The following is a 27,635-nucleotide window of genomic DNA, read 5'->3' on the forward strand; positions in this document are numbered from 1 at the left end:
GAGTTAGGTTATCCACCTGATATGGGCTGTGACTCCGAGTGAGTCACTTCCCTGCTGTGACCCCAAGCCAGTCACTTCCCCTCTCTGAGCCAGTTCACCACCTCTGAGAATACACTGAAGTCCTTTCTGTGCTTAGCACGGACTTCAAGGGGGCTCATTTTGGCTATTGCACTGGCACTGGCTTGCATGTGGCCCCAGAGGGAACCACACCACGTTGCTGGGATTGCAAGGCAGGAAGTCCCGAGCAGAGGCCAAGCCAACGGCCTAGTCTGGGGAACTCGGGGAGAAAAGGGGATGTGGCTGGAGGTGAGACAGGGCCAGCTCAGGGGCAGCAAGGCCTGTGTCACCATCTCGTGACTGTCACCCCCAGAGCAGGCTTCAGCCTGACCTTCAACAGGATGAGCTGGCCTTTCTGAGTTTGTGCCACTTGACGCACTCCTGCCTGAGGCCTTGGGAGGCTCTGTGTCCCTAGCGTCTTAATCGTCGGTAACCCTGGGGACAGCAGGATTATGGGAAGAGCAGACTGGAGCTGACTGTAGGCCTGCTGCCCTGAGGAAAATTCCTGGAAAGATGTGTAGCCAACAGGGCTGCTCTGGGCTGGAGCCCAGCCCCAAGGTGAGCCCGACAGGTCCCAGGGTCCCACAGGAAGGCTGGCCTGGCCCAACTGGTCCCACTGAGGGACCTGGAGGAATCCACAGGCTGTGGTCAAGCCATGGCCATCCCAGCATAGGTAGCGAATTCATGAGAGACGGCAGGAAGGTCAAAGCTTCTTTATTGGGCCGCTGGGGGTGGGACGCATCACCGGTAGAGGTAGTCGGCCTGGATGTTGGCTGCAATCTCGGCCTCCCACTTGTCCCCATTGTTCAGCAGCTTCTCCTTGTTATACAGCAGCTCCTCATGCGTCTCCGTGGAGAACTCAAAATTAGGGCCCTGCAGGGGTGGGTGCAGGCACAGCCGTGTTAGGCCCCCCCAACAAGCTTGTGCCCCAGCTTCCCGCACCCCGGGGCCCACTCACCTCGACAATGGCATCCACAGGGCAGGCCTCCTGGCAGAAGCCGCAGTAGATGCACTTGGTCATGTCAATGTCGTAGCGGGTGGTCCGGCGGCTGCCATCAGCCCGTGGCTCCGCCTCGATGGTGATGGCCTGGGGGGTGGTGCAGGGTACTGTCACCCATCAGCCTTGCCAGGCTCCGCCAGGCACAGAGCTCATGCCAGACTGCTCATTCCCACCCCCAGGGCTGCACTCGCCTGCCCCCTTCTGGGGGGTCACCCCCCAGGGGCTTACAGCCCAACTGTCTCCACTGTCAGCCCATATCCGCCTCTCCTGTATCCTCTCCCAATAGGCCGCCTGCCCGTCATGGCTGTCTGGTCAGCTTCTTAGCATTTGCCCTAGATGACATCTTCCCTGTCTTCTGTTAACCAAGAGCATAAGTCCCACAGGGCTGCTGCTTGGTGTGTTTGCTGCGTCACCTGGAGCCCTGAGGGGCCCGGCCTGCAGGAGATGCGGTGTGTTGAACAACCCTCCCACTTACGTCTAGTTCTCCCCATTTGATGGATGAGAAAACAGGCTCAGAAGGTTGAGGAGCTTCCCAAAGCCACACAGCAAGAGACAGGCAGAGCCTGTCAGTTCCTAGGTACAGCCTTGTGCCAGCTGATAAATGGCTGGCCTGAGGCCTCCCACAGCCAGCATGACCTTCAAAGTGGCGTGGCAAAGGCCTCCACACGCCCACCATTTCCAGTGGGTCCTCTGAGTGGCAGCCTCATCTTTCTGCCTCAGTTTCCTCATCTATAAACACGGTGGTAATAATCTCTCCTTCCCAGAGTCGAAGTTGTTGTCAAGATAAGTCGTGAGCCGGGCACAGGCCCGGCCTGTGGATGGCACCGGCCACCCGGCAGCGTCAGTTATTACTGCTTTGGTTCTCCCGTGCGCTCCAGGTGGGTGGTTGGACTGAAGATATCACGGCTACAGCCTGTGGCCTGGAAGGCCCAGGAGCGGTCCAGGACATGAGCTAGGACTCGGAAAGGATGCCTTCCTGAGGCATGGAGATGTGGCCTGGCGTAGCCATCGGGAGGGGGTCACTGTGCCTGGGGGCTCCTGCTGGACTCGCCATGGGTCTGTGTACCCCGACTGTATCTTTCTCTTTATACACTAACAAGCCCTGACTTTGGGTGGCCCATGAGGGACCTCCCAATAGAACCAAACACGGGGGTTCCAGTGACCAGTAACCAGGGATGGCGAGGGCCTCAGCTGTGATGCGTGTCCTTGGGCCTGGCCCCATGACAGGCGCACAGGCAGGGCTCCTGAAACTGCTGCTTCATCTGGGGAAAATGGGAGACCCTTGGGTGCCGCCCTGTGGCTCACAGGCCTGGGTTTCACAGCCCTGACCAGACCTCCAAGGACAGGAACCCCTGGTGTCACGTGGTCTGCTCGGGGTTGGAAGCTTACCCCATTGACTCACGGACTCTGAGTCGGCCCTAGCGACAAGTTCTGGTTCCCACTCACAGGGGGAAGTTGCTCAGAGAGGGACTGGAGACACACACCCGGGGGGCCAGAGTTTGGGCTCAGGGCTGTTCCCCCTCGGCGGCAGGCTGCGGCCTCCCTCTCCCGGTGGCAGGGGCCGGGTGGCAGTCAGTTGGGGTTGGGGGCTCACCTGGGCAGGGCAGACAGCCTCACAAAGCTTGCAGGCGATGCAGCGTTCCTCCCCAGACGGGTAACGGCGCAGTGCGTGCTCCCCACGGAAGCGAGGGCTCAGCGGACCTTTCTCAAACGGGTAGTTTATGGTGGCTGGCTCCCGGAACAGGTAGCTCAGGGTCATGCCCAGTCCTGTGCGCAGCATGGGCATGGTAGGCGGAGCCCCTCATCCCTGACCACTGGTGCCCACCCCAGCCCATCGGGCCCTCCCCAAACGGCCCACCTCGGACGAGCTCTGTCCACATCAGGGTTTGAGCTGCCCGGTCAGTCACCGACTTCATGTCCATAGAGGGCTCTCGCAAGTTCACATACTCTGCGGAGGATGCAAGTAGAAATGTCATGGCAGTGGCAGGGAGTTTCACCTTCCCCCATGCCCCAGAATATAGCTCAGGGAGATGAGGCCCCACCCTTCTGGCAGGTACAACGGCTGGGCCCCTACCCCAGGGGCTGTTCATTCACTAAACCTTCCTGCTTCTTCCTGTACCTGTGTGGCCATCTAAGTTCAGGAGTGGAGGGGTCTGGGAAGAGGTATGAGCATCTGGAGCTCACACCTGGCAGCTCCCTCCCCCCTCATGCAGGGGAGCTCTGAGATCACACTGAGTAGCCACAGGGAAGGCACCCCAACCCCTTGCAACGACAGACACTGTTCCGACAAATCTTGATCACTATCCTCATTTTACAGAATGGAAACCTAAGTTCACAGTAGGGAAGGCCCTGGCAATGCCAGGCCTCCTCCCCTGCCTCTGGCAGGACCATGATCAGGAAAGCCTGAGGCTCCAGGTGCCCTGGGACTCACTGTAGGTGGCTGCCACTGCGCTGCTGTGGAGGCTCCGGGCACTGGGATGCCCTGAAAGAAAAGGGGTGATGCTGTGCTGGTGCGACCTCAGGCCGGGACCCACGCCCAGGAAAGGCTCCCTCGGTCCTACCTGCACGGGCAGCACGGGCCAGGACCCGAAGCAGCATGGCTGTAGTCAGGCAGCGCATCTGTGGGCAAGAAAAGGGAGGGAGGGGTGGTGGGTCCCAGACCCGGCCTCCCCGGAACTCTGGCTCTGTAGGAGCTCTGACCCTTGACCTCAGGGCCACTGTATCATTTAACTTCACTGTCACAGGCATAGATGGTGTGGCATTGTCAGCCCTCCAACTGTCCTCAGGTGTGGCATCTCCCAGCCCTCCAACCTGCCTGAGCTCAGCCCGAGACCCAAGTGCTATCTATCTCACCTTGTAAGAAACCTTTTTTTTAGAGAGAGAGGAGTGTGAGAGAGAGAGAGACAGAGAGAGAGAGAAGGGGGAGGAGCAGGAAGCTTCGACTCCCATATGTGCCTTGACCGGGCAAGCCCAAGGTTTCGAACCGGCGACCTCAGTGTTCCAGGTCGACGCTTCATCCCACTGCACCACCATAGGTCAGGCACCTTGTAAGAAACCTTTGAAATCATCCCTCCTCCCTTCCCCACAATGCTCCTCCGTCTCATCTCTCCCCTCCCGTTCGTTCCCTCACATCCCACCCGAACAGCATGGCCAGCTGCCACCAGCATTGGCTGTGAGCTCCCTACAGGAGCTAGGGGCCACGGGCACTTTCATTTTGTCCTTACAAAGACCCCATGAGAGAGGCACAGATGAGAAGCTGCAGCTCGGTTGTGTTGAATGACTTGCCCAAAGGTCACACACTAGCAGGTTGGCATCAGGACCTGAACCAATCTGGACCCCTCACTTCACCCTCAGCTCCCCACCCCACTGGAAACCTGACACTTAAATAACCCTCAAGATCAAATTCCTTCCCCCATGGAACTGTCTCTCAGAATGCCAAGTGACCTTAGGCAGGTGAGATCACCCGACCTGTTTTCTCGTATGAGAAATGGGAAATCCTAAGAACGAAGGGAGTCACGACATGCCAAGGGTTTATTCAGCCCAGAGCCAGGCATTTAGCCGGCGCTTAAAAGTGCCTCTCTCGTGACCTGTGACCTCTAACGGGCCCAATTCTTTTGACCACTGACTTAAGAGCCAGGCACCCAAACCAACACCTTATTCGCTCTTTCCCATGATCTCTGACCCGAAGGACGCAGGAGTCGCATGCGCCCTGCGGACACCAGCTTCCCGGTCCGTCTGCTGCACGCTCAAGGACACGGGGACCGCGGGTCGTGAGTGAACCGGGATGAAGCACGGGCGCGGAGCCAGCGGGACCAACAGGGACACCACCCTCGCTTCCTACACCGCACTGCCCAGGCCCGGCCTCGGTGGCCCAGCCCCGAACACCCACCTTGAAGCGTTGCCGCTCCTTCCCCTGCGGAGCTGCCTGTCGGTAAGAGGCGGGGCCTCAACCCTGGGACGCAGCCATTGGGCCAGCTGGTTTCGCCTTCTTCGCGTTGACTCTTAAACATGTTGTCTGATTGGCCGGCGGCGCAACCGAAGAAGGCGGGATGTAAAGGCACCTTTCCTCCAATTGGTTAGGGAAGAGCAGACGCCTGAAGTTATGTAGGATGCTGCCATGTTTGATTGGGGAGGCCAGTAAGCGAGGACTCCGAGACACTGGAGGCGGGATATCCGGGGCGTGGCTTAGGAAACGGCTCCGGGTCGGTCTCCGCCGGGCGTGTGTGATGGTGGTGGTGAGAGACCCTCATGGCGGTGACTAAATGCGGGAGCCGTGCGTACTCTGTCCTAAACCTTCACCCACGCGGATTTATTCAACCTTTACAGAAGCCCTGGGTGGAGGAACGATTATTCTCGCTTTACCTATGAGGAAACGGAGGCATGGACTTAACCCAAGCTGTAGAGCTGCAAAGTGCAGCTGCCTGACCCGCACCTGTGCCTAGATGACTCGGGAGCCCCGGCACACATCGGTCACCGAACCTGTGCTCCTCTCAGTGAATTGTGTGCAGGACAGCGGAGGCTGCGGACACTGAAAGGCCCCTGAAGCCACATGCGTGTGTGTGTGTGTGTGGGGGGGGGGTGTGGGAGGTGGTCAGGGAAGGCTCTGGAGGAGGTGATGTTCAAGCTGAAGGCGGGTAGGAGTAGGAGTTGAGCAGGACAAGAAGGGCAGAGAGGGAGCATGCCCAGCGTGTGTGCAGAAGTCCTCCCCAGAAGGACGTGTTGCATTCATTAGAAGCGGTAGAAGAGGACCAGGACAGGCCAGGTGTGCGGGCACAGGGCCTCAGCAGAGCTTCCCAAGGACTGTTACTGGTCCAGACTTGTGGGCCACAGGGACCCTCTGCAGGGTTTCAGGCCGAGGGCTGGCAAGGTCCCATGTGCTTTGGGAAGATCAGTGGCTATGCCGAGGGAAGGACCGGGCCTGGGGGGTGAGGAGGGGGGGTTATGAGTGACCCCAGCGCGCAGTGATTAATGTGAGGATCAGGGAAGTGGTGTGGTGTTATCAAGTCATCCAGACTTGCCGAAAGGTAGGACGTGGGCGAAGAAAGGGGGTGTCGAGCAGGAGGCGGGTAGTTGGGCTTTATGCCCTAGAAGGGTCAGAGCCCTGAAGGATGAGCAGGACAGAGAATAGGATGAGTCTGGTGCGGGACATGGTTTAGAGGCTCCTGGGGCTGGCCACCTGGGAGACAGGAGTGTGCTCAGAGCTCCGGAGAAGCCGGAGCTGAAGGGCAGGAAGATCCTGCCACAGGCCCCTCAGCCTGGGGAGACGGATGAGCGAGGGGGCCTCACCCCACCTCAGTGAAGAGACAGGACGTTTGGAGCTCAGGGTCAGCCACTCGTCTTTATTAAGCTCACAACCGTATGGGACATACTCGTTGTTAGTCATCGGGGGCAGCTCAGGACAGGGTGGCATGCCGTGGTCTGGACCAGATGTCAGCGCCCCTTCTGCGGCACCCCCCACAGGAAGGGGTGGCTCAGAGGTGGCCGTGCTGGCCCTCTCCCAGGACACAGGCGTGGAGGTTCTCCACGCTCCCTCATCTTAGCCGTCCCAGCTGGAGGGTGGCTGAAGGAGGAGGCTGAGGGCCAGAAGGGGCAGCCCAAGGAGGGAGCCGGCCAGCACTGGGCCGGGCAGGGCTGTGGCCTTGGTGGGTCTTTCCCTCTATGTGCCCTGGCCTCTAGGCCACATCACCACCAGCCCCAGGCGGCAGCGGAGGACTTGGACATGCACTGGGAGGGACACTCGGTCCCCTGGTGCCCGAGGCGGGCTCAGAGTAGGGTGCAGCTGAAGCCCTGGGTATCCATGGCCGTCAGCAGCAGCTTCACGTTGCGTGGTGAGTAGGGTGGGTAGCGGATGGAGTAGACCTTCTCCATCCCAGCGCTGCGCAGCAGGCAGGCGCGGTGGTGGGAGAAGGTGTCGAAGGAGAACTTGCCGTGGTAGCCGCCCATACCGCTGGCACCTATAGAGTGGCATAGGACATGGCCGTCAGGCCCCAGTGGCCGGCCGAGATGACGTCAGAAAGATGGCTCTGCCAATCACATAGTGTGACCTTACCCCATGAGCCTCGGTTTCCCCATCTGTAAAATGGGCTGCCTCATCATGGAGACAGTGGGTAAAGGGCTTAGCCCTGAGCCTGGCACCAGCTCAGTAAATGTTGGGGACACCAGGAGCCATGCCAGGTATTAGGGCAAATCGGGGGGACAGTGGTCAAGAATGTGGATTCTGCCTGACCTGTGGTGGCGCAGTGGATAAAGGTTGACCTGGAATTCTGAGGTCATCAGTTCAAAACCCTGGTTTCCCTGGACAAGGCACATATGGGAGTTGATGCTTCCTGCTCCTCCCCCCTTTCTCTCTCTCTCTTTCCTCTCTAAAATGAATAAATAAAATCTAAAAAAAAAAAAAAAGAATATGGATTCTGGAGCGGTTCTCCGGGATTGAAGCTCAGCTTTGAACTGGCTGTGTCTACTTGGGCAGGTCTTTGCCTTGGTCTCCTCTTGTGTGACATGGGGTGACAGTGGTCCCCACCTCCTAGAGTTGTGGGGGATTGGGCGAGTGGGTTCTCAGCGTCTAAGTAGGAAGGCAGTCAAGGATGAGGCAGCTTCCACACTGGGCCCAGGGGACCCAGCCTGGTGGAGGTGGGGGTAATTAGGGAGGGTTTCCAGCAGCCAGTGAAGTCTGAGGAATGTGGAATTGACCAGAAGAGGGTGGGTATGGGGAAGGGGGACCCAGACTTGAGTAAAACTCAGAGAGCCTTGCAGGTGCTTGACCTGTGGCATGTTAGCGTCTGGGCAGAGCTCAGTGTGGCCAGGGCTGCAGGCAGGGGGGCCAGGAGAGGAGGCTGGAGCAGAACCAGGGGCCGGATCAGGAAGGGCCAGTCTACGGAAGCTGTGAGTAGGGCCTGGCTGGATCCCCAGGGGGCTGGGAGCGCTGGGGGATTTCGTTGGGAGTAGTAGGGTCAGACTCCCACCTCCATGTGCCAGCCCAGAGAGGCAGGTCTGGAAGGTTCTGTCCAGACTGCGGAGGGAAGCAGGATGGACGGGTTGAGGGGCCGTCAGGGAAGAGAAGAACGCAGGGCTCTGCCCACACCTACCCACTCCTCCGAAAGGCAGGCTGCTGAGGGTCAGGTGCATGAAGCCGTCGTTCCCGCAGAAGCCCCCGCTGCTGGTCCGGGCCAGCACCTGCTTGACCACCTGGGAAGAAGCAGCAAGGAGCTGAGTGGCTGGGCTGCAGGAAGCCAGCCTGCTGCCCACAGGTCCCAGGGGCTCTGCCCAGCCCCCTCAGGGCCGCAGGGACCAAACTCCCAACTCAGGACGTGTTTCCTAGGCATCTGCTGTCACGTGCAGGGTGCTGGGAGAGACTTGGTCCCGAAGCAGCGGTGGGAACCAGCGTTTTTAGGGAGAGGTGGCGGGAGGTCAGGGGTGTGTGAGTCATGCAGGCAGAGATTAGAAAGAGGGCGCCCCAGGCAGAGTGGGGGGCAGGTGGGGAAGCCGAGGGACAGGAAGTGGGGGTTTGGGGGCTGTGTGATGTACAGCACAGGGAGGTCAGATGTGACCACGTGGTCAGATTGCTACTTTAGAAACATGAGCTTGGTCTGTACTTGGCCCTATGAAAGCCTTTTCTCTTCAGTCTATATGTTTATTTGAAGATGAGAGGGAGGCCCTGGCTGGTTAGCTCAGACAGTTAGAACGTCATCCCATAACACCAAGGCTGCGTGTTCGATTCCCCGTCCTGACGGGGAAGCATGTGCAGGAAGCAACCAGTGAACACACAGCTAAGTGGAACAACAAATGAATGCTGCTCTTTCTCTAAAATCAATTTAAAAAATAAGAATGAGAGGGAAAGGGACTAGTTGACATTAAATTGTGTTATATATACAGCGTGTGACCCTCAGATAAGAGCTGGGTCAGGGCTTGTCTGACGGTGGGTAGATGGGCCCCCACCCCCCTCAGTGGGCTCAGGGCAGGTGAGACCAGCAGTCATGATCACAGAAGATGGAGTGGGAGGTGTCAGTGCTTCAACACGAGTAAAGGCAAGTCACCTGGGGTGAGTGGGACGTGTGTCTTAGGTGTCACCGTGTCCTGGGACCAGGGCTGTGCAGTCAGAAAAGCTTGAAAGCGACTATGCCGAATGACCCCCATTCCAAAAAGCCTGTGTTGCACTTGCTAAAGTGAACATTACCCAGGTGGACCAGGGCTCCTGGGGGAATGGCTGACCGGGGCTGGGCAGGGAGAGCACAGGAGCCTGGGCGGCCTGTGGGCCCAGAAAGGAAGTGGTGGATGGGCAGCTCCCAGTGACGCCAAGAGACCATCACAGGCCAGACGGGTCATGACAATGAAATGCAACATGGGACCCGGCTTGGATCCAGGCATAGAAGGAAAAACGGGTGGAATCCACATCAAGTCTAGGTAACAGTCCTGCACCAGCATCAGCTTCTCAGTTGTAAGGGCCCCTAACTGGGGTAACTGCTGTGGGGTGCCCAGTCCCAGGGCTATCTCTGCTTTTATGTAAGTCTACTTGTTCCAAAATAAAAAGTTTATTAGAAAAACATTGTCATCGAGGAATCTCTCAATGGCTGGATGAGAAGGGGAGGTGTGTCCGGGGCTACGAACACCTGCCCTTGAGGGCTGTCCCCACCTCTGTCCCGCCCCTGCCGAGCCTGCCCGAGCCCCCACCTGGTCGCTGAGGGAGAAGGCGTACAGCGCCAGGGGCTTCTCCCGCCGGTTGATGAAGTCAACGGCCTCGTCCAGGCTCCTCACGTTCATGATGGGCAGGATGGGCCCGAAGATCTCCTCCTGCATCACCGGCTCTGTCTCCGCCACGTCCACCAGCACCGTGGGGGCTGTGCAGGCACCGTGGACGGCTCAGTCCCGGGCGTGGGGCCTCGGCAGGGCCCCGGGGACCCGAACTCCAGGCTCGGGAATGTTCTAGGGAGGGGAGTCTCCCCACGGTCCCCAGGGAGTGACTGGGCACTGGGCCCAGAGAACCCCAGCCTCGGTCAGACAGTCGCGGGGTGACTGGGTCTCAGGCCCCAGCCTGGTGGCGCAGCAGGGTCACCCCTGAGCCGGGGCTGCTTTGCAATGACAGCCCAGTGGGTGCTCAGGACGGGGACTGTGGGCTCACGGGACCTGGGGTCACAGCCCGTGGAGCAGCAGATGGCGGGACGGAAGCTGGGGACCCGGCTCAAACCATGGGGACATGTGGCGTTAGTGTCACGAAATCGTGGCACCAGAGCCGTGGACCCAGCAGGGCTTTGGCAGTGGGGCGTGGGAACTTTGGGGCCCAGACTTGGGGCCCCGCTGTGGCCTCCAGTGTGGAAGGGCCTTAGCCTGAGGCTCCCGTGGTCGGGAGAGCGGGACTCACCAATGTAGCGGTCACTCTCGTCACTCTGGCCCCCAATGGCCACACGGCCACAGCTCAGCAGGCCCCGGAGCCGCTGGAAATGCTTATCACTGATGATGCGGCCCAGGTCCGGGGAGCTCCTGGGGTCTTCGCCATAGAAACGGGTGATGGCGCTCTGCAGGGCGGGCACCAGCTTCTCTTGCATCATGGGGCTGCACAGGATGTAGTCGGGAGCCACGCACGTCTGGCCCGTGTTGAAGTAGCGGAACCAGGCCACGCGATTGGCCACGGTCTGGGGGTCACAGTTGTCATCTATGTAGCAGGGATTCTTGCCCCCCAGCTCCAGCGTGACGGGCGTCAGGTGCTTGGCGGCTGCGGCCATGATAATCTTGCCAACTTGAGAGCTCCCTGTGCGTGGAAAAAATCCAGAGTGACCTTTATTCACCTGGACCGGGTGGAATGGCCTCAGCCAGGGGACTCGGAACCCTCATGTGGGTTCACTTCCTGCCCTACACCTCCCTGGAGAGGTGGTTGAGTCAGGGTGGTGCCAGGCTGCACCCGGCTTTCCCTGGCCAGCCACTGCCTCAGCAGGCCCCTGGGCATGTCCCCCACCCCGCTTCAGACGCCCTGCCCACCCCTGTGGAGACACTCACTCACGGGCTCCCCTGCGCCTCTGTGCAGGCTCCCTGGGTACCTGGCCCAAAGCCGGCCACCTGGGGCTTGCCTCCTCTGCACCCTCTGTCCTGGGGGCCGAGACCTGAGCCCACTGAGCTGTGCGCTGTGTTGGCCGGGGAGGGGCTTCCGCCCTCCTGGCTGCCTCCTCCTCCTCTCACCCCCAAAGTCAGCAGGAGCAGCTGAGAACCCCAGCCTCCCTGCTCCCAGAGCGGCCCTCCCTGTCAGCCGAGGGGATGGCAGACGGGCCTTGTCCTGGGCTCAGAGCAGGGACCGCAGCCTCCCTGCTCCCGGAGCGGCCCTCCCTGTCAGCCGAGGGGATGGCAGACGGGCCTTGTCCTGGGCTCAGAGCAGGGACCGCAGCCTCCCTGCTCCCGGAGCGGCCCTCCCTGTCAGCCGAGGGGATGGCAGACGGGCCTTGTCCTGGGCTCAGAGCAGGGTGTGAGGAGGAGAAAGGCGGAGACGGCCCGTCCCCTCTCATGTGGAGATGGCTCAGGACGCAGGACGCGGGCCGGCAAGAAGGCTCGGACACGGCTGCGGCCTCTCTGCCATCTCTCCTCCAGGGCCCTGGCCTCAAGGTGTGGCCGCCGCATCTCGGCCCTGTCATCTCTTTTAGAAGCTTCACCCGGTCGCTTGAAGCCAGGTGGTGTCTGGGTCACCTAGGCACAGGCCAGAGTGACGGCAGGTGACCACTGAGATTGATTCTGACTCGGGGCCAGAAGCAAACTCAGCCTCCCCCAGTCCTGGCCAGTGGGCTGATCCAGGCCGGGCACCGAATCTCCTGTCACTCTAGCCTCTGACTCCTCAGCCTCCCCCAGTCCTGGCCAGTGGGCTGACCCAGGCCGGGCACCGAATCTCCTGTCACTCTAGCCTCTGACTCCTCAGCCTCCCCCAGTCCTGGCCAGTGGGCTGACCCAGGCCGGGCACCGAATCTCCTGTCACTCTAGCCTAGCCTCTGACTCCTCAGCCTCCCCCAGTCCTGGCCAGTGGGCTGACCCAGGCCGGGCACCGAATCTCCTGTCACTCTAGCCTAGCCTCTGACTCCTCAGCTGTCCCGCCCGCCAGACGGGCCTAGGGGGCAGTGGGGTGGTGAGTAAGCGCCCAGCACAGCAGGAGCTCAGCCTGGACAGACTCTGTGACACGTCAGACTGCCATTGTTGGAGGGGCTTATGTCTGGGGGATGGAACCCAGCCCTCCTGAGGGTCCCGGGGGTCCAGGCTGCTCCCCGCCTTCCCCAGGGAGAGAAGCAAGCCTGGCCTGCAGCCCAGCGGCACGACCCAGCACCCATGCCTCTGCCTAGGTCCCTGTGGCCTCTCTCAGGGTTGGAGACAGGACCCCTCAGGGTGGGGCAGGTGCAGGCCTCCACCCCTCCCGCCCTGCACCCCACCCCCACCCCTCCCGCCCTGCACCCCCCCCCCACCCCAGCCACCTGCAGCAGGCTGTCACCTGTGAAGAAGATGTAGTCAAACTTGTGTTCCAGCAGCTGCTGCGTCTCCTCGGGCCCGCCCTGCACCACGGCAAAGCAGCTCTGCAGAGAGGGGCAGGCGGCTCAGGGCGCCCCCTGGGGCCCCAGCCCAGGCAGCCCGAGGGTGGCCTGCTCCCCTCTTGCCTGGCCTGACCAGGGCTGCCAGGGCTCTCGGTGGGCTGAGTGCGAGTGAGGTGAGGAGCAGGGGTCAAGGTCTGGCAGGGTTGGTGGGAGGGCTGAGGTCACGGCTGGGAGCAGGGCCCAGCAGCAGACAGGCGGGGACCCCTGGGAGACAGGCTCCTCAGAACACTGCCGTGATTGCCACCCTTCTGTTTTATTAGGAGGGAAAGCAGAGCTGAAAGGGGAGGCGACTTAGCCATGCCACGCAACCCCCAGGAGGCAGAGTGAGGCTGGAGACTGGGTCCCGCCCAGCCCACGGGGGCCGCCTGCCTCTGCGCACCTGGTCCAAGTATCGGGGCAGCACCTCGACCAGGGCCTTCTCGGTGTTCTTGCTGATCTCTGAGGGCTTCAGCACCACGCAGTTCCCTGTAGGGCAGAGCAGGGCAGGGAGAGAGCTGCAGGAGGGGCAGCCACTCCAGGTTTACATTCACTCCTCACACCTGGAGGTGAAGAATCTAGCTCTTGGCCCTGTCTGGTTGGCTCAGTGGTAGAGCGTCGGCCCAGCATGTGGCTGTCCCAGGTTCGATTCTCAGGGCACACGGGAGAAGCGACCATCTGCTTCTCCCCCCCTCCTCTCTCTCTCTCTCTCTCTCTCTCTCTCTCTCTCTCTCTCCTCTTCCTCCTCCTCCCACAGCCATAGCTTGATTGGTTCAAGTGCATCAGCCCTGGATGCTGAGGATGGCTCTGTGGAGCCTCAGGTGTTAAAAATAGCTTCATTGCCTGACCAGGCGGTGGCGCAGTAGATAGAGTGTCGGACTGGGATGTGGAAGGACCCAGGTTCGAGACCCCGAGGTTGCCAGCTTGAGCGCGGGCTCATCTGGTTTGAGCAAAGCTCACCAGCTTGGACCCAAGGTTGCTGGCTCCAGCAAGGGGTTACTTGGTCTGCTGAAGGCCCACGGTCAAGGCACATATGAGAAAGCAATCAATGAACAACTAAGGTGTCGCAATGCACAATGAGAAACAAATGATTGATGCTTCTCATCTCTCCGTTCCTGTCTATCCCTCTCTCTGACTCTGTAAAAAAAAAAAAAAAAAAAAAATAGCTTCATTGTGAGCATGGTCCCAGATGGGCAGAGCATCGGCCCCAGACAGGGGTGGCTGGGTAGATCCCAGTCCGGGCACATGCGGGAGTCTGATTCTCTATTTCTCCTCCTCTCACTTGGAAAAGAAGAAGAAAAAAACCGGAATCTGGCTCAGAGAGGTGACATGATAGGCCCAAGGCCACATAGCCTGGGGGTGGTGAGCCAGATGTGAGCCAGACTTTCTTAGCCGCCTGGTGCCAGCTCCCCGCTCCTCTCTGGCTCTGTGGGCTCCCTGAGGCCGGGAAGGAGGGGACAGGTGGAAGGCGAAGGCTTGGCTCTCACCTGCTGCGAGGGCGCCCACCAGGGGCATCAGGATGAGGTTCAGGGGGTAGTTCCAGGGGGCGATGATGAGCACCAGGCCAAAGGGCTCCTTCCGGATGAAGGCAGAGTCCAGCTGCGTGGCCTGTGCCCGGGCCGGTGTGGCGGTGAGTGGTGGGGGGCTGAGCCCCTAGCACCCCAGCACCACCTTCCCCCACCCAGGGGCTGCCCAGTGGGAAACCCCCGGCCCCGGGCCTGCTCACCAGGTTCTTGGGTACTTCCTCATCCTTCATCCAGGCCTGCAAATTCTTGAGGGCCAGGTTAATCTCACCCTGGCTGATGCTGATCTCAGACACCTCCGACTCAAAGGCTGACTGCAGGGGAGGGACAGGGTCAGGGCCTGGGCCAGTACCAGGGTGGGCAGGCGACCCGAGACCTGGGGAGGGACAGGGTCAGGGCCTGGGCCAGGACCAGGGTGGGCAGGCGACCCGAGACCTGGGGAGGGACAGGGTCAGGGCCTGGGCCAGGACCAGGGTGGGCAGGCGGCCCGAGACCTGGGGAGGGCGCAGCCTCCTCTCTGCGCAGCCTGCTCTGATCTCCTCATTCATCCACTCGCTCCGCGTTCACTCAGTGCGTGCAGAGTGCAGGCGCTGCTCTTGAGCCAGGGAGGCAGCAGTGGGAGAAACAGAAAACCTGTCCCATGGTGCTGTCGTCACAGGGACAGTCAACATAGTAATGAGACCACATCAGGACGAGACAGTGCAAAGGAAAGATTAACAGGGTAAGGGGGACAGAGATTGCTGGAGCGTGTGTGCACAAGTAGGCATGTGTGTGCAAGAGCACAAGTGAGTGTCTGTGTAAGGGTGTAAGGGTGTAAGAGTGAGTGTGAAGGTGTGCATGTATGTGTGTGTTTGCTCTGTTTTATACCAGGTGGTCAGTGCCGGCCTCTGGGATAAGATTACATCTGAGCAGTGAAGAAAGGAGCCCATGAATATACAGAGGCAGGATATTCTAGGCAGAGAACACACACAGCACATGCAAAGGCCCTGAGGTGGGCGTGGGCTCACTATGTTCCTGATTAGCCAGGAGCAGAGTGGGCAAGGTGATGGGGCCAGGCAGCTGGGATACAGACTGTCAAGCAGAGTAGGGGCAGCCCCTGCTCCAGCCCAGGGAGCTGTGGGGCCTGACCGCTACACCTGATAGGTCACCTATGGCCTGAGTGAGGTTTGGGCTGGACTGAGATTAGACTGTTTTGAGCCAGGGATGTGTGTGTGCCCTCTCTGAGCCTCCTGTACCTGGAAGGCCTGTTAGGGTTAAATGAGAGGATTTACACAGGGCAGGGCAGGGCAGGGGCCACCTACTGGGTTGGGGACAGAGCTTGCAAAATCAGAGGAAGGGGTCCCGGTAGATTTTCTGGGCTGCTGCTCCCTTTGTGGGGGGAGCCTTGAGGATTTGGGATGAGAGGTGGGAATGAAACCTGAGCCCGGGGAGAGGGGAGAAGGACCAGACAGACAGTCGGCTCAGGTCTTAGTGGGAGGGGGAGCCAGGCCAGCAGGTGGGCGGTGGAAGAAGCTTAGCGGGGTGCCAGTGTCCCCCCACCAGGCCCAGTGAATGAGCCACTTGCCGTGCAGGGAGAGCCCAGGAGTCTATAGTCAGGAGACCTGGTTTCATAAATAGGACAACAGATCATTCCAGAAAGGGCAGATGAAGGGGCCTGGGTGTCACCTGGCTATGGTCGAGGTAAAGAGAATGTTTGGGGACACTAAGAAAGGAAGCAAGTTTTGCCAAGAGGCCATGTCCTCAGGACAAGTCTTTGTGACCAGGCTTTGCTGTCCCCTTGGAATAGGTGTGCCTCACTTGTGACTCTAGAAGCTGTTAGGCACTTGTTTCAAAATTAGTAACTGCTCCACGGACGGAGTAGGCACTTGGCCGGATGCATGTGAATGGGGCGGCTCCCAAGGAGATGGCTAAGGGACCCAGGCCCTGCCGGCGTCAGCGTCGACACCACGACCTGCGTGGAGCGGCTGGCAGACCCTCTGGCAAAGGGGGGGAGGAGAGTAGCATGTGGGCTGGCTGACCCTTGAGGGTCTACACAGCCTCTGGGAGGAACAAGGAGTGACCTGCAGGGGTCAGTGTAGAGTCCCATGTGTGGGCTCAGGAGGCCGCAGGCCCTTCCTGGGTCGCACTCAGGGCTCAGGACTAAGACAAGCTCAGCACTCAGCACCAGCCAACATGGGACTGTTGCTATCCCCTGGAGATAGGGGTGACCACAGGGGCTGGCTGGCAGCCGACACGCACCGCGAGCCCTTCCCAGGTGTTAAGTATCAAAATAGCCACCTTGCCAATTGACAAGGAGCCACGGGCCTGGCCCTGGTGGTTCCAGGTGGTGAGGGGCTGGCTGGTGAGGTGAAAGGGGTGGGTGTGGACACTGTGGCCTTTGCAACATGCCCATGAGCTGGGTTTTTTCCAGAGAGCCCCCTGGACAGCTGCGTAGGGACAGCTAAGCAGGTGGGCCTCTTAGCTGAAAGGTGGGAAGTGGGCTGCCTACGAGAAAGTGCATTTCTTGGAGTCCTGCCATGGCTGCTGCTGGAGCTGGGAGGGTCTAAGTCCCCAGGCCCTCAGGCTTTAGATAGAGGCCATGATGCCCACTGTATCACGTGAAACTGAAGTCCTCTAGCCTATGACGCCCTGCATGGTGTGACCCACCTCCCTGGACCTCATCTTTTGTATATCTTGCCTCTCGTACTCCAGCCATGCTGGCCTCCTTGATGGTTGGTCCTCAAGCACAAACACACACCAAAAACCACCTGCCTCAGGGCCTTTGCAGATGCTGGACTTGCTGCCCTTTCCCCAATATCCATGTGGCTTCTTTCCCCTCCTCCTTTAGGTCCCTGTACAGATGCCACCTTCTCAGAGAAACCTTCTCTGACCCCCAGCATGAAGCAGCACCCTGATCCTGGCCCTCGCTTGTCCCCTGCACACTGGGAGTGTGTCTCCAGGGCACTCATCACCATCGACACACGGCGTGACTATGCACTGTCATGTTTTGTCAGAAGGCCAGCTTGCTGGGCACAGGCACTTTGTTTTAACCTCTGTCGCATCCCCAGATCCCAAACCAGGACCTGGCAAAGGGGCGCTCAGTAAACAGTCGAGCGAATGAAGAAATGAATGAGAGGGTGGAAGCAGAAGGGCAGGTTATGGCACAGGGAAGGGCTGGAGTTGGATAGGCTTTTAGTTCCACTTCAGGGAGGATGCAGCTGTCCCCAAGCCCCTTGTCCCAGCCTCCCGCCCCTGCCGCCTCCCCTGCCACCCCACACCTTCTTCAGGTCCTGCGCCAGCGCCTCCTGCAGCAGCTGCTTGTTGTCCTGCAGGAAGCGGCCCAGGGCCCTGAGCTGGGCGGCCCGGAACTCCGCCGGCCGCGTCCGCCCAGTGTGGAAGGTCTCCCGGAGCCGCTGCACAGTGTCCTCGAAGGGGTTCATCCTGCAGGGGGAAGGGAGCGTGGGTCGGGGCACCCACCCCACCTCTGCCTGCACCCTCCTATCTTCACTCACAGACACCCCCCCCCCCGGGACTCACATATAACCCAGAGAGCCAAGGCTGGCCATGCTTACACACATGCCCACATGTGCACACACAAACCTTGGGCACACACCAACGACAGACACACAGACCACTCCCCTTGGCCAGTGGCCAGGAAGTCCTGGACCCTGAGGACAGGTGTGGGCTTGGGGACAGCTGCTCCACAGCCCCTAAGGTGGGCAGGCAGCCAGGGAACCAAGAGAAACCAGCCCCACGCCGTGGCCCCTCCTGGACAGGGTGCTGCCCGCTCCCCGCCAGGCCCGGAGCAATCAGGAGTGCAATAAGCAGAGGTGCGCCCACGCCCGCCACCTGGGGACATTCCAGACACAGTGCTCTGTGCCCACTGCCCCTGCCTGGCGGCACTGCCCAGGGAGGCCAGGTGGGCTGGCAGTGGCTCAGAAGGCTGGGTGACAAAGGCTAGTGGCCTGCTCTCCCCGTTTCCCAGCTCCCCAACAAGACGGGAAGAACCCCAGCCCCCAAGAGCCCTGCTGCGCAATGTGGCCGGCCTCCGTGTTTGGGAAGCAGGGGATAGCAAGGACAAGGGGTGGAGAGGCCGTCGTGCCTCCATGTTGTCATCAGCCATGGCTGGCAGGTGGGGTGGGGGCCCAGCATTCCCCTGGGCCTCCACCTGTTTACCTGGAACCCAACAGAGGAGCTCTCTGATGCAATCACCCCTTAGCCTGGTGCCAAGGACCCATGGGGACCCTTCCTTCCTGCCCTTCCTGACTCCTTTCCTTCGTGTCTCAGCCTGCCTGCTGCTTCCTCCAGGCAGCTCGCCCTGGTTGCTCGCTGCACACTCTCTCCCAGGGCCTCTTGGCTCCGCTCCCCAGCACACTGGGTCATGCTGTGTAATAAATACTTGGTTTCATCCTTTCCCCCTTCCCTGGATCTCCCCCTCCTGCCCCACCCCTCCCGCTGGACTGGACGGGGAGGAGGACCTGTCATTTCGGCTCTGGTTCCCCAAGCTCCTCATCTGTCAGGGGCTGGCACCTACCCGCTGACAAGGTGTTTATCAAAGGCGAGGCCACCTCTGAGCCCAGGCCTGGGCGCCAGCGCCTCCAAGGCTCCCAGCTACAGTTAAGTGCCCACTGTCACCATAGCCCTCGGTTTTCCGGAAGGCTCCATGGCCCCGAAGGCTGAGCCTGCTACCCAGCCGAATGGCCTGACCCAACCAGCACTCTGCGCTGACAGCCTGGCTGCAGCCCTCGGCTGTCCCTCTGTGTGTGACTGGGGACCAAGCTGACCCCACAAGCTTCCTGCTCTGCTTGGAAGAAACCGGGCAGTCACCTCAGACACCATGACCCCTAGGGTAGGTGGCAATGTGGGAGCGGGGGGACAGTCTCAGAGCCCCTCTCGGCCTCAGGCTTGACTCTCTTCCCGGAAGGGTGGCGCCCAGGCTGGTGCCGGGACCCAGAAGCAGGAGCCCCGCCAGCCTCTGCACCTGCCCCTGGGCCCGTGTCCAGCTCGGCCTCTTAGTGGCCTGGCCTGGGCACGGCACTCACCCTCCCTCCACCTCCAGTCCCTTGTCTGCAAAGTGGGGATGACGTAGCCCTGGCTGTCGTCCTGAGCATTAAAGGATGTAACACCACGTGAAGCATGGCATTTGTGCCCAGAAGTGCTCGGGCAGGTGTGCTGTCACTGTGCCTACTCCACTGGGCGCCCTGCAGGTCCAGTCCCTCCCCGGCCCGGCCCTTGCTATCCGCCTCCCACTGGTGGACTGCTGATGGGCACTGGTGGCACAGCGCACCCCTCTCCAGCCTCCTGGGGTTGTTTGCACACTCACTAGAGTCGCTGCAGAACCCACAAGCATGTAAGGCACGCCCCTTGAGTGCTGCAACTCAGCGCCAGGTGAGGGGCGGGGCAGCTCTGCAGGAGGTGGAGGTCTGAATGGAACCTTCCGGCAGCCTCTCCTGGCAACACCGAGGCAAACTCAGCTGATATTGCCCTCTGCTGGCTGGTCACTCTGGACGGAGGCCCCCAAGGGCTGCCCGTTGAGGGACAGGGAGCTGGGCAGTGCCCAGGCAAGCAGAGGCACCGAGGCTGCCTTCCACCCGGGATCTGGGGGCAAACGGGGCTTGTGACCTCACAGAGGACCCACAAATGGGAGGTCCCCACATCAGATGGGACTGGTGCTCCGGAGCCCCCCCCCCCCCCCCCCCCCCGGGCACGTCTGAGCTGCCTAAGTTCATAAGAAAGTCGGGTGCCATCGCCTGCCTCTGCGTGACTGTTTAACCGCGGCCACAGCCCGGAGAGGGCACTGTTCCTCTCCCCACAGGAGGGGGTGGGGACCCCGGCTTCTTTCAGTTCCTGCAAACCGGGAACCCTCAGGAGCAGAAAGCTGCCCACCCCACGCCCGTTCGCCCACCAGTGGCTGGGCAGGGAGCAGGCTAGCCTGACCCCAGGGAGAGAGGACAGCTCTGGGTCAGCCTGAACAGCAGACCCACGGGCCGGGCGGTCAGTGGCAAGTGGCACCAGCCAGGGTGGACAGATGTGCTGTGTGTACCCTGCTCCCTGGCCCCCGCCTCCTCACTGCTCCTGGGAGTCCCCTCCTCGGGCTGAGCGGAGCCAGAGGCCCGGGGGCTGGCAGGCCGGTCCCCGCTTCAACCGCCCACTTGGCTTTTTCTGTTCTGGACCTGCTGCTTCTGGGCGAGAGTGGGGTGGGCCAGGAGTTGTTAAATCACTTGATAGTAACAAGGGACAGGCCTGCTTCCCCTGGGGCCTGGGGGAAAACCAGGCAGGCAGAGGAGTCCTGTGAGGACAAAGCCAGTGTGTGTCTGTGGCCGTTGAGTGGCCCTGCCTGCCTGGACAGCCAGCAGCCCAGAGCCCAGAGCCCGCCCACCCCCCGGGGCCTGGGCCCCCGCTGCCAGCCTCTGTCTCCCCGGCCTCCCCGGGACACTGTACCTGAGCCTCTGCCAAGTGATCCTTCCTCCTGCCAAGCGGCCCTTCCTCCTGCCAAGCGGCCCTTCCTCCTGCCGTCCCACTCTGCTGGCGGTTGGGCCGTTACAAAATGTCCAAGGCTGGGCCGGCCCCTGCCTGGGGCGGGGCTGCGCTGGCCTGGTGCCCGGGCTGAGATTCGGGGCCACCTCCCTCAGCGTGACACGACTGCGGCTGAACTCCCGAGCCCGGTCTGGACCAGAAGAGACGCTGCTTCCCCTGAACCCCCCCGAGACTGTCCTATCGACCCCTCCACCTGTGCTGGTCCTAGAACAGGCTCTGCCCTTCCCCAGGCACGCACGGAAGGCATTTCTCCTTCCACGTGTGGGACGGGTCACAGCCCGGGGTCCCCAGCCATCTTGGCCAGGCCTATACAACCCCTTAGCAACTGCCACACACCCAGGTCATCTTGCCTCTGCCCAGGGCGTGCCTCACGTGTTCCCTTAATGACTCTCCCCCCCCCCCCCCCTTAATGACTCTTGATGTAATGATAGAATTATCAGACTCTGCCTTTGGTCTATGAGCCTCAGGAAATTTTACCTACCCCCCAGGGGCCTCAAGAGCCTCTCCCACATCACAGCGGAGCCAGGGCCCAGAGAGGGCCAGTGGCTGGCTAGCACCACACAGCGGGTCTCCAGGGCCTCTCAGCTGCGGGGTCTCGCCTGCGGCCTGATGGTGAGGACCCAGGACTGGCCGGAGAAGGGGAAGCCAAAGGGGCTGCCCGGGAATTACGGTGTGTGGTGGGCAGACTCCGCCCTGCCCCACCCCCAAGCCGGCGTTCCCCCTCCGCAAAGATGGCCGGAGTCCAGAAATACAATCTCAGGGTCCACGCCCTCCGCGTGTCTGTGTCAGTCAACACCGCCGCGTCTAGCACCCTCTCATGGAGACTGTCCTACAGCCTGACGTTGTGTGATGAGGAAATGGAGTCCCAGAGAGGGGACGGGACTTGACCACACGGGGCATGTGCGGCAGGGCTGGGACCCACGCTGGACGCTTGCTGCGGATGTCTCCGCCCCCTTCCCGGGGAAGAGCGCAGCCCTCTGTTCTCTGGGGTAGCTGTCACGATGACAAGTGTCACCGTGGTGGCTCCTGTGTTCCTGCTCCTCAGGTGCCTGAGCTGCACCGGGTAGGAGGCCCGTCCTCTGACTGGCCCTGGCCCCCACGTCGGTCACACACGTTGGGGCCAACACAAAGGGGGGTGATTTCCAAGCAGCTGCTGGTGTCACGCAGGCCGGTGATTCGGTTACAGGTGTGGGGGCAGGAACATCCTTTGTGCCATCGCCCCGTGCCTGCTACCCCAGGCCTGCAACCACCCCCCGCCGCTCTTGTGCCTTAGTGCCCTGGGAACCTGGCCTGGACCCCCCGGGCCGCCCTGAGTCCTGGGAGAAGCTCTGCACCCCCCTCCCTGCTCCCCCTGCCTACCTGGAGGCTAGGAGGGGTCTCCTGGCCCACACCTGCTTCGGTTGCCCCTGGAGGCTTCAGCCACTTGGGACAGGGGTGAGGGGGTGCAAGGCCCCCGTCCTCCGTGTGGGATGGAACCCCCAGCCGCTGCCTGTCACGTGGCTCAGCATGTGACAGCCCTGCCCTGTTGTTTGGAGCTGAGCCAAGCAGAGGCCGAGACAGAGCTGGTGCAAGGTGGGGCTGGGCTGGGGATGCGCCTGGAAGCTGTTGGCTGAGAATCAGGCCCAGAAAGGGATAGCCACTGGTCTAAGGCCACACAGCAAAGCAGGGAGCCACCTGCGGAGGTACTGGTGAGTGGTAGGGGTGTTGCAGGATCTTGAGGGGCCCCTCCCTGGCCAGGGATGTCCCCCTGCAGGGGCTACTGAACTTGTCATGAATTCGAGAACATCCTGGAAGGTCCCCAAAGAGGCATGACCTCCTGGCACAGGGGTCGTAACCTGGACTAGCAGCGAAGCTCCCCCCATCTGAGGGGGCACCATCCACTCTGCCCGGTACTGGGCAGGGTCCTGGACACATGGCAGCTGGAGGACTTCCCAGCAACTTGTGATGGTCATCATCCCCATGGCTTTACGTTTACATTTAAAAAGATTGGTGAAGAGCCCTGGCTGGACGGGTTGGTTGGTTGGTTGGTTGGATCATTGTCCTGATACGCAAAGGTTGTGGGTTCTATCCTCGGTCAGGGCACATACAGGAACAGATTAATCTCTCTCTCTCTCTCCTTTCCTTGCTCTCTAAAAATTAATCAATAAAAAATGAAATAAAAATTTTAAAAGGGTGACGACCTGCCCCAGCGCTGGGAAGCGGTGTCAGGTGAGTGCACAGTGGGCCCAGCACGCTCCTGTTTGGGACATAGTACGGGGTGACGCAATCTGGCTTCTCCGCACCCCGGGAGCTGTTGCAGGGCGTTTGAGTTGGGAGCAATGTTGCATTCATCTCTCCTGTTTGCTTCTCTATGAGGACATCTCTTATTTCATAGTAAGACCAAAAAGTTAAAACCTATTATAGAAGAAAATCATGGGAAAACAGTGAGGGAGGCCTGGCTGCCCCTCCCTGGGGGGGGGGGGGCATGACAGTGAATGTTTGTGGCCTGGATCAGGCGGGAAGGAACTTCCGGCCTTGGTCAGTTCCCTGTCCTGCAGGCCACACCTGCGGTGTTTGCCTGGTCCCCCAGTGCCAGCTCATAGTCCAGGGCGGGAGGGTCAAAGGGAGCAAAGTGATGTCAACAGCCTCCAGAGGGTCAGGATCCTTCAGGGGCCCGATCTGTGAGTGCTGGGACCCTGGAGGAGCCACGCCACGCTCACGTGCCTCCTGGAGAAGTGCCCTGGCTTCTCCCGTTCTCCCCCCAGCCTTCCACCATTGGCCCAGTCCAGTCAGAGAGCCTGTTGCTCAGGTATTTGGAGGCTCTTGTCTCAGCCACATCCAAACCCCACGTCTGGGCTGGGCTAGTGATGGTTTTTTCTTGCTAATTGAGAGTCACTGAGTATCAGGTTATAGAGCTAGGGGTTGGAAATGCCTGCCTTTCAAATTCATGTGGTCGTGTGTCCCCCCTCACCCCCCCGCAAGACAGAAATTACTCCTTAGGCCACCCATGTTTGAATTGTTTCTGTGGGTGTTTTTTAAACAAAATGTTTCTCTTTTTTGGTCATTTAGTTGTAAAAACGTTTAGAAAAGTTTAAATAGTATCATTAACCATTGTGGATCAAAATGTCAGGTTTTGAGACAAGCTACCAGAGAAATGTTCTGAAGTGAATCGATTTTAATAAAGCAATTTAACATTACAAATTACCAACAGACCACAAGAATCCACTTGTAACAAGGACTATAAATTAAATAATTTTGGCCTGACCTGGGTGGTGGCACAGCAGATAAAGCCTCGACCTGGAACGCTCAGGTCGCCAGTTGAAAACACCGGGCTTGCCCGGTCAGGGCACATATGAGGAGCGACTTCTAAAAGTTGATGCTTCCTGCTCCCCCACCTCCCCCACCACCCCACTTCCTCTCTCTCCTCTCTCTAAAATCAATACATAAACATCTTAATAAATAAATAAGTTGGGACCCTCACCTGTAGGGGACCCTCTTTGTTTAGGCACGGACCGCGCTCTCAGAGAGAGGAATCACACAGCGCTGTGAGAAGTCAGCAGGCAAGCAGTAGCTGCTGTGCTGCCGAGTCATGTCTTGCTGGTAGAATGGGTACAGGGGACGTTTGGGACATGTTGGCTCCGGTGAGGCCCGCCCTAGGGCAGGCACTGCTCCCCTCCTACCTTCTCTTTGCTTTCTGGCTGTTTCTTAAATTGCTCTGGTTTCATTTCATCATGGGGGGGACCCTTCTGGTGGGAGATACAAACCCAGCGAGCTCAGCCAGCCTTGTCCCCCCTCCCCCTGAGCAGACAAGCCCACCCTGGAGAACTGGACTCTTCCTTGGATGACACACACCCACTCAGGATGACACACACCTGGCCAGCTTGAAATGTACCCCTAGGCCTGTGAATTTCTCTTCCTGCCGTGACTGATCGTGTGGGTCCCCGGCCCCGCCATGACATGGGCTTTCAGGCTGTGGTTTCAAGGGGCAGCAGCATCTGGGAGCTTCCCGGCCCCTCCGCGGGCCGCCCTGCCGTCCCTCTCTCCCTCTATAGGACTTTTGTGAGCTTGTCCTCTTTCCCACGTGGTGACAACTACTTCTTTTCCTTCTTCTTCTTTCTCCTCCTCCCTCTCCTCCTCCTCCTCTTCCTCCTTTATCTTCTTCCTCTCCCTCTTCTCCTTCTCCTCCTCCTCCTTCTTTTTCTCCTTCTTCTTTAGAGAGAGGAGAGAGAAAGAGAAAGGGGAGAAGGAGCAGGAAGCATCAACTCGTAGTAGTTGCTTCCACATGTGCAAGCCTGGGGTTTGGAACAGGCGACCCCAGCGTTCTGGGTTGACACATTGTCCACTGCGCCACCGCAGGACAGGCTGTGGGACAACTAAAAGTCTCCCCTGTCCTGTCTCCCTCCTCCAGAGCCACCCCTCAAGGTGTACTGGGCCTCTGAGCTGCTTCTCTTCCTCCTGCCCGCCAGCCTGTCCCCCTCCATCCTGTTTTCAGTCGACAGAAGTGCTTTTCTGCTTATTTCTATTTTGCAGGTGAGGAACTATTGGGGTTTGTGCCCAGCAGCCTAGGTGAGGGGGCTCCCCACGCTAAAGGCCACAGAAGACCGGGCACCCACCTGGGAGGACGCCCTGGGTTCAAGGTGAGACGGACCTTTCCCCACCCGCTCCTTCCGGGCTTGTCCTGGGTTCTCCATTGGAGGAGTCAGAAGAGATGTGGCCGCCAGTCCAGTGTGCTTGGATGGATTCTTTCTCTCCTCAGCGGCCTCAAGCAGAGACAGAGGCAGAGAAGGAGTGGGTCATTCACAGACCATCGGTGTGAGTCTCTACGCAGGCCCAAGGGCCCCCCTTCCAATGTAGTTCTAGAGGGGTGCATCCTGGGAGAAGCAAAGGGTCATTCTTTGTGTCCTCCTCGCTCCACTGCAGAGCTTACCGACCCGCAGCCTCCCACCTTCTGCTCCACTGAGCCCACCCCCTGAGGACCCCCCCCCCCGCCCTGGCAGCTGGCTCCCCCTCCTGTCCACATCTCCCACTTACCCTACAAGACTGCAGAATACATCTCCCGCTGTATTCTACCAGACTGCATTCCCCTGGGGCACCAAAGTCCACTGCTCCCCCCTCATTAGCCCCATGACCTCCTGGACCTCCTCGCCCTCTCCCTACCCCGCGCCGTGGCCACACCCTGGACTTTGTCATCGCTGGCGTCCACTCTGACCATGGCCTGCCAGCACCCCCTGCTCCCCTGACCTCTCGCCTCCTCCTTGCCCCTGGACCTCGGGCCCACCCCTCTTTCCTGCTCCTTCCGTACCTCCCACCTCAAGGCACCACCAACATGATTTCACCTGTGTTTTTAACCTATATCTGCACATGGGTGTGGTCTGGAGAAAGTTCCACCCCCTCGGAGCCTGAAGTCTCTGCACATTCATGCCCTCCACACCCCCAGCTCTCCAACTTCCCGGCCACCCTTCTAGAATAGATACTAGTCATTCATTCACTGGTCCGTTCATCCACCCACATTTCTTGAGCACCTACTAAGTACCCAACAAAAGCCTCTGCATGGTTAGCAGTCACCTGGAGAGACAGATAATTATTATTATTATTATTTTCTTTATTTTTATTTTTATTTTTTTGTATTTTTCTGAAGCTGGAAACGGGGAGAGACAGTCAGACAGACTCCCGCATGCGCCCGGCCGGGATCCACCTGGCACGCCCACCAGGGGGCGATGCTCTGCCCCTCCGGGGCATTGCTCTGTTGCGACCAGAGCCACTCTAGCGCCTAGGGCAGAGGCCAAGGAGCCATCCCCAGCGCCCGGGCCATCTTTGCTCCAATGGAGCCTTGGCTGTGGGAGGGGAAGAGAGAGACAGAGAGGAAGGAGAGGGGGAGGGGTGGAGAAGCAGATGGGCACTTTTCCTGTGTGCCCTGGCCGGGAATTGAACCCAGGACTTCTGCATGCCAGGCTGACGCTCTACCACTGAGCCAACCGGCCAGGGCTTATTATTTTTGTTTTTTACAGAGACAGAGAGTCAGAGAGAGGGATAGACAGGGACAGACAGACAGGAATGGAGAGAGATGAGAAGCATCAATCATTAGTTTTTTGTTGCGCGTTGCGACACTTTAGTTGTTCATTGATTGCTTTCTCATATGTGCATTGATTGACCAAGGGCCTTCAATGAACCAAGCGATCAATGAACAACTAAGGTGTTGCAACACGCAACAAAAAACTAATCATTGATGTTTCTCATCTCTCTGTTCCTGTCTGTCTGTCCCTGTCTATCCCTCTCTCTGACTCTCTCTCTGTCACTGTAAAAAAATAAAATAAAATATTTTTTTATTGGCCCTAGCCAGTGGCTCAGTGGATAGAGTGTCAGCCCAGCATATGGATGTCCTAGGTTCGATTCCTGGTCAGGGCACATAGGAGAAGCAACCATCTGCTTCTCTCTCCCTCTCTCTCCTCTTTCTCTCTCTCTTCCTCTTCCGCAGCCAGTGGCTCTATTGGTTTGAGCGTGACCCCAGGCACTGAGGAGAGCTCGGTTGGTCCCAGCACATTAGCCTCAGGTGCTAAAAACAGCTTGGTACTGAGCATGAGCCCCATTTGGGATTGCTGGGTGGATCCTGGTTGGGGTGCATGTGGGAGTCTGTCTATCTCCCCTCTTCTCACTTAAAATTTTTTAAAAATTTATTATTTAATTGATTTTAGAGGGACAGAGAGAGGAAGGGAGGAGAGAAAGAGAGAGAAGTATATATTTGCTGTTACATTTAGTTGTGCATTCATTAGTTGCTTCCTTATGTGTGCCCTGACCAGGGATTGAACCAGCAACCTTGGTGTTTTGGGATGATGCTTTAACCAACTGAGCCAACTGACCAGAATGGGGGATAGACAATTAAACCACACACACACACACACACACACATACCACACACACACACACCACATACACACAAAAAAACCCAGAAAAGAAATAGTTCATACTGTTCTCCAAAATAGCTAGGTCCGTGAACAATCCCCCTAATATCGCACAACGGTTCTCTTTCTTTAC

The 27,635-nt window shown here is 59.4% G+C and overlaps 2 protein-coding genes across 6 annotated transcripts; both read right to left on the reverse strand.

Moving 5' to 3' along the window:
* Window positions 1–755: 755 nt before the first annotated feature.
* NDUFS8 (NADH:ubiquinone oxidoreductase core subunit S8) lies at window positions 756–5,098 on the reverse strand. 3 transcript variants are annotated; one of them, XM_066387883.1, is made up of 7 exons: window positions 4,947–5,098; window positions 3,619–3,676; window positions 3,489–3,539; window positions 2,916–3,005; window positions 2,652–2,824; window positions 1,016–1,144; window positions 756–930 (listed from the first exon to the last, which is right to left on the reverse strand). In XM_066387883.1, the coding sequence occupies exons 2-7, from the start codon at window positions 3,674–3,676 to the stop codon at window positions 799–801; spliced, it is 633 nt and encodes a 210-aa protein (XP_066243980.1). In that variant the 5' UTR covers window positions 4,947–5,098; the 3' UTR covers window positions 756–798. The 3 variants fall into 3 exon arrangements, with proteins under 3 accessions (XP_066243980.1, XP_066243970.1, XP_066243991.1); XM_066387873.1 differs by lacking the exon at window positions 4,947–5,098 and adding an exon at window positions 4,711–4,929; XM_066387894.1 differs by lacking the exon at window positions 4,947–5,098 and adding an exon at window positions 4,526–4,644.
* Window positions 5,099–6,376: 1,278 nt separating this feature from the next.
* ALDH3B1 (aldehyde dehydrogenase 3 family member B1) lies at window positions 6,377–22,094 on the reverse strand. Of its 3 annotated transcripts, XM_066387714.1 has the most exons (11): window positions 20,588–20,962; window positions 20,529–20,547; window positions 17,366–17,528; window positions 14,312–14,422; window positions 14,073–14,193; window positions 12,989–13,074; window positions 12,510–12,591; window positions 10,413–10,799; window positions 9,725–9,891; window positions 8,143–8,242; window positions 6,377–7,011 (listed from the first exon to the last, which is right to left on the reverse strand). In XM_066387714.1, exons 3-11 carry the CDS (start codon window positions 17,525–17,527, stop codon window positions 6,821–6,823), a joined length of 1,407 nt encoding a protein of 468 aa, XP_066243811.1. In that variant the 5' UTR covers window position 17,528; window positions 20,529–20,547; window positions 20,588–20,962; the 3' UTR covers window positions 6,377–6,820. The 3 variants fall into 3 exon arrangements, with proteins under 3 accessions (XP_066243811.1, XP_066243898.1, XP_066243724.1); XM_066387801.1 differs by lacking the exons at window positions 20,529–20,547; window positions 20,588–20,962 and adding an exon at window positions 21,984–22,094; XM_066387627.1 differs by having other exon boundaries at window positions 20,529–20,588.
* Between the last annotated feature and the right edge of the window lie 5,541 nt (window positions 22,095–27,635).

This window comes from Saccopteryx leptura, chromosome 1 (genome assembly GCF_036850995.1).
Source record: "Saccopteryx leptura isolate mSacLep1 chromosome 1, mSacLep1_pri_phased_curated, whole genome shotgun sequence".
Taxonomy (NCBI): Eukaryota; Metazoa; Chordata; class Mammalia; order Chiroptera; family Emballonuridae; genus Saccopteryx; species Saccopteryx leptura.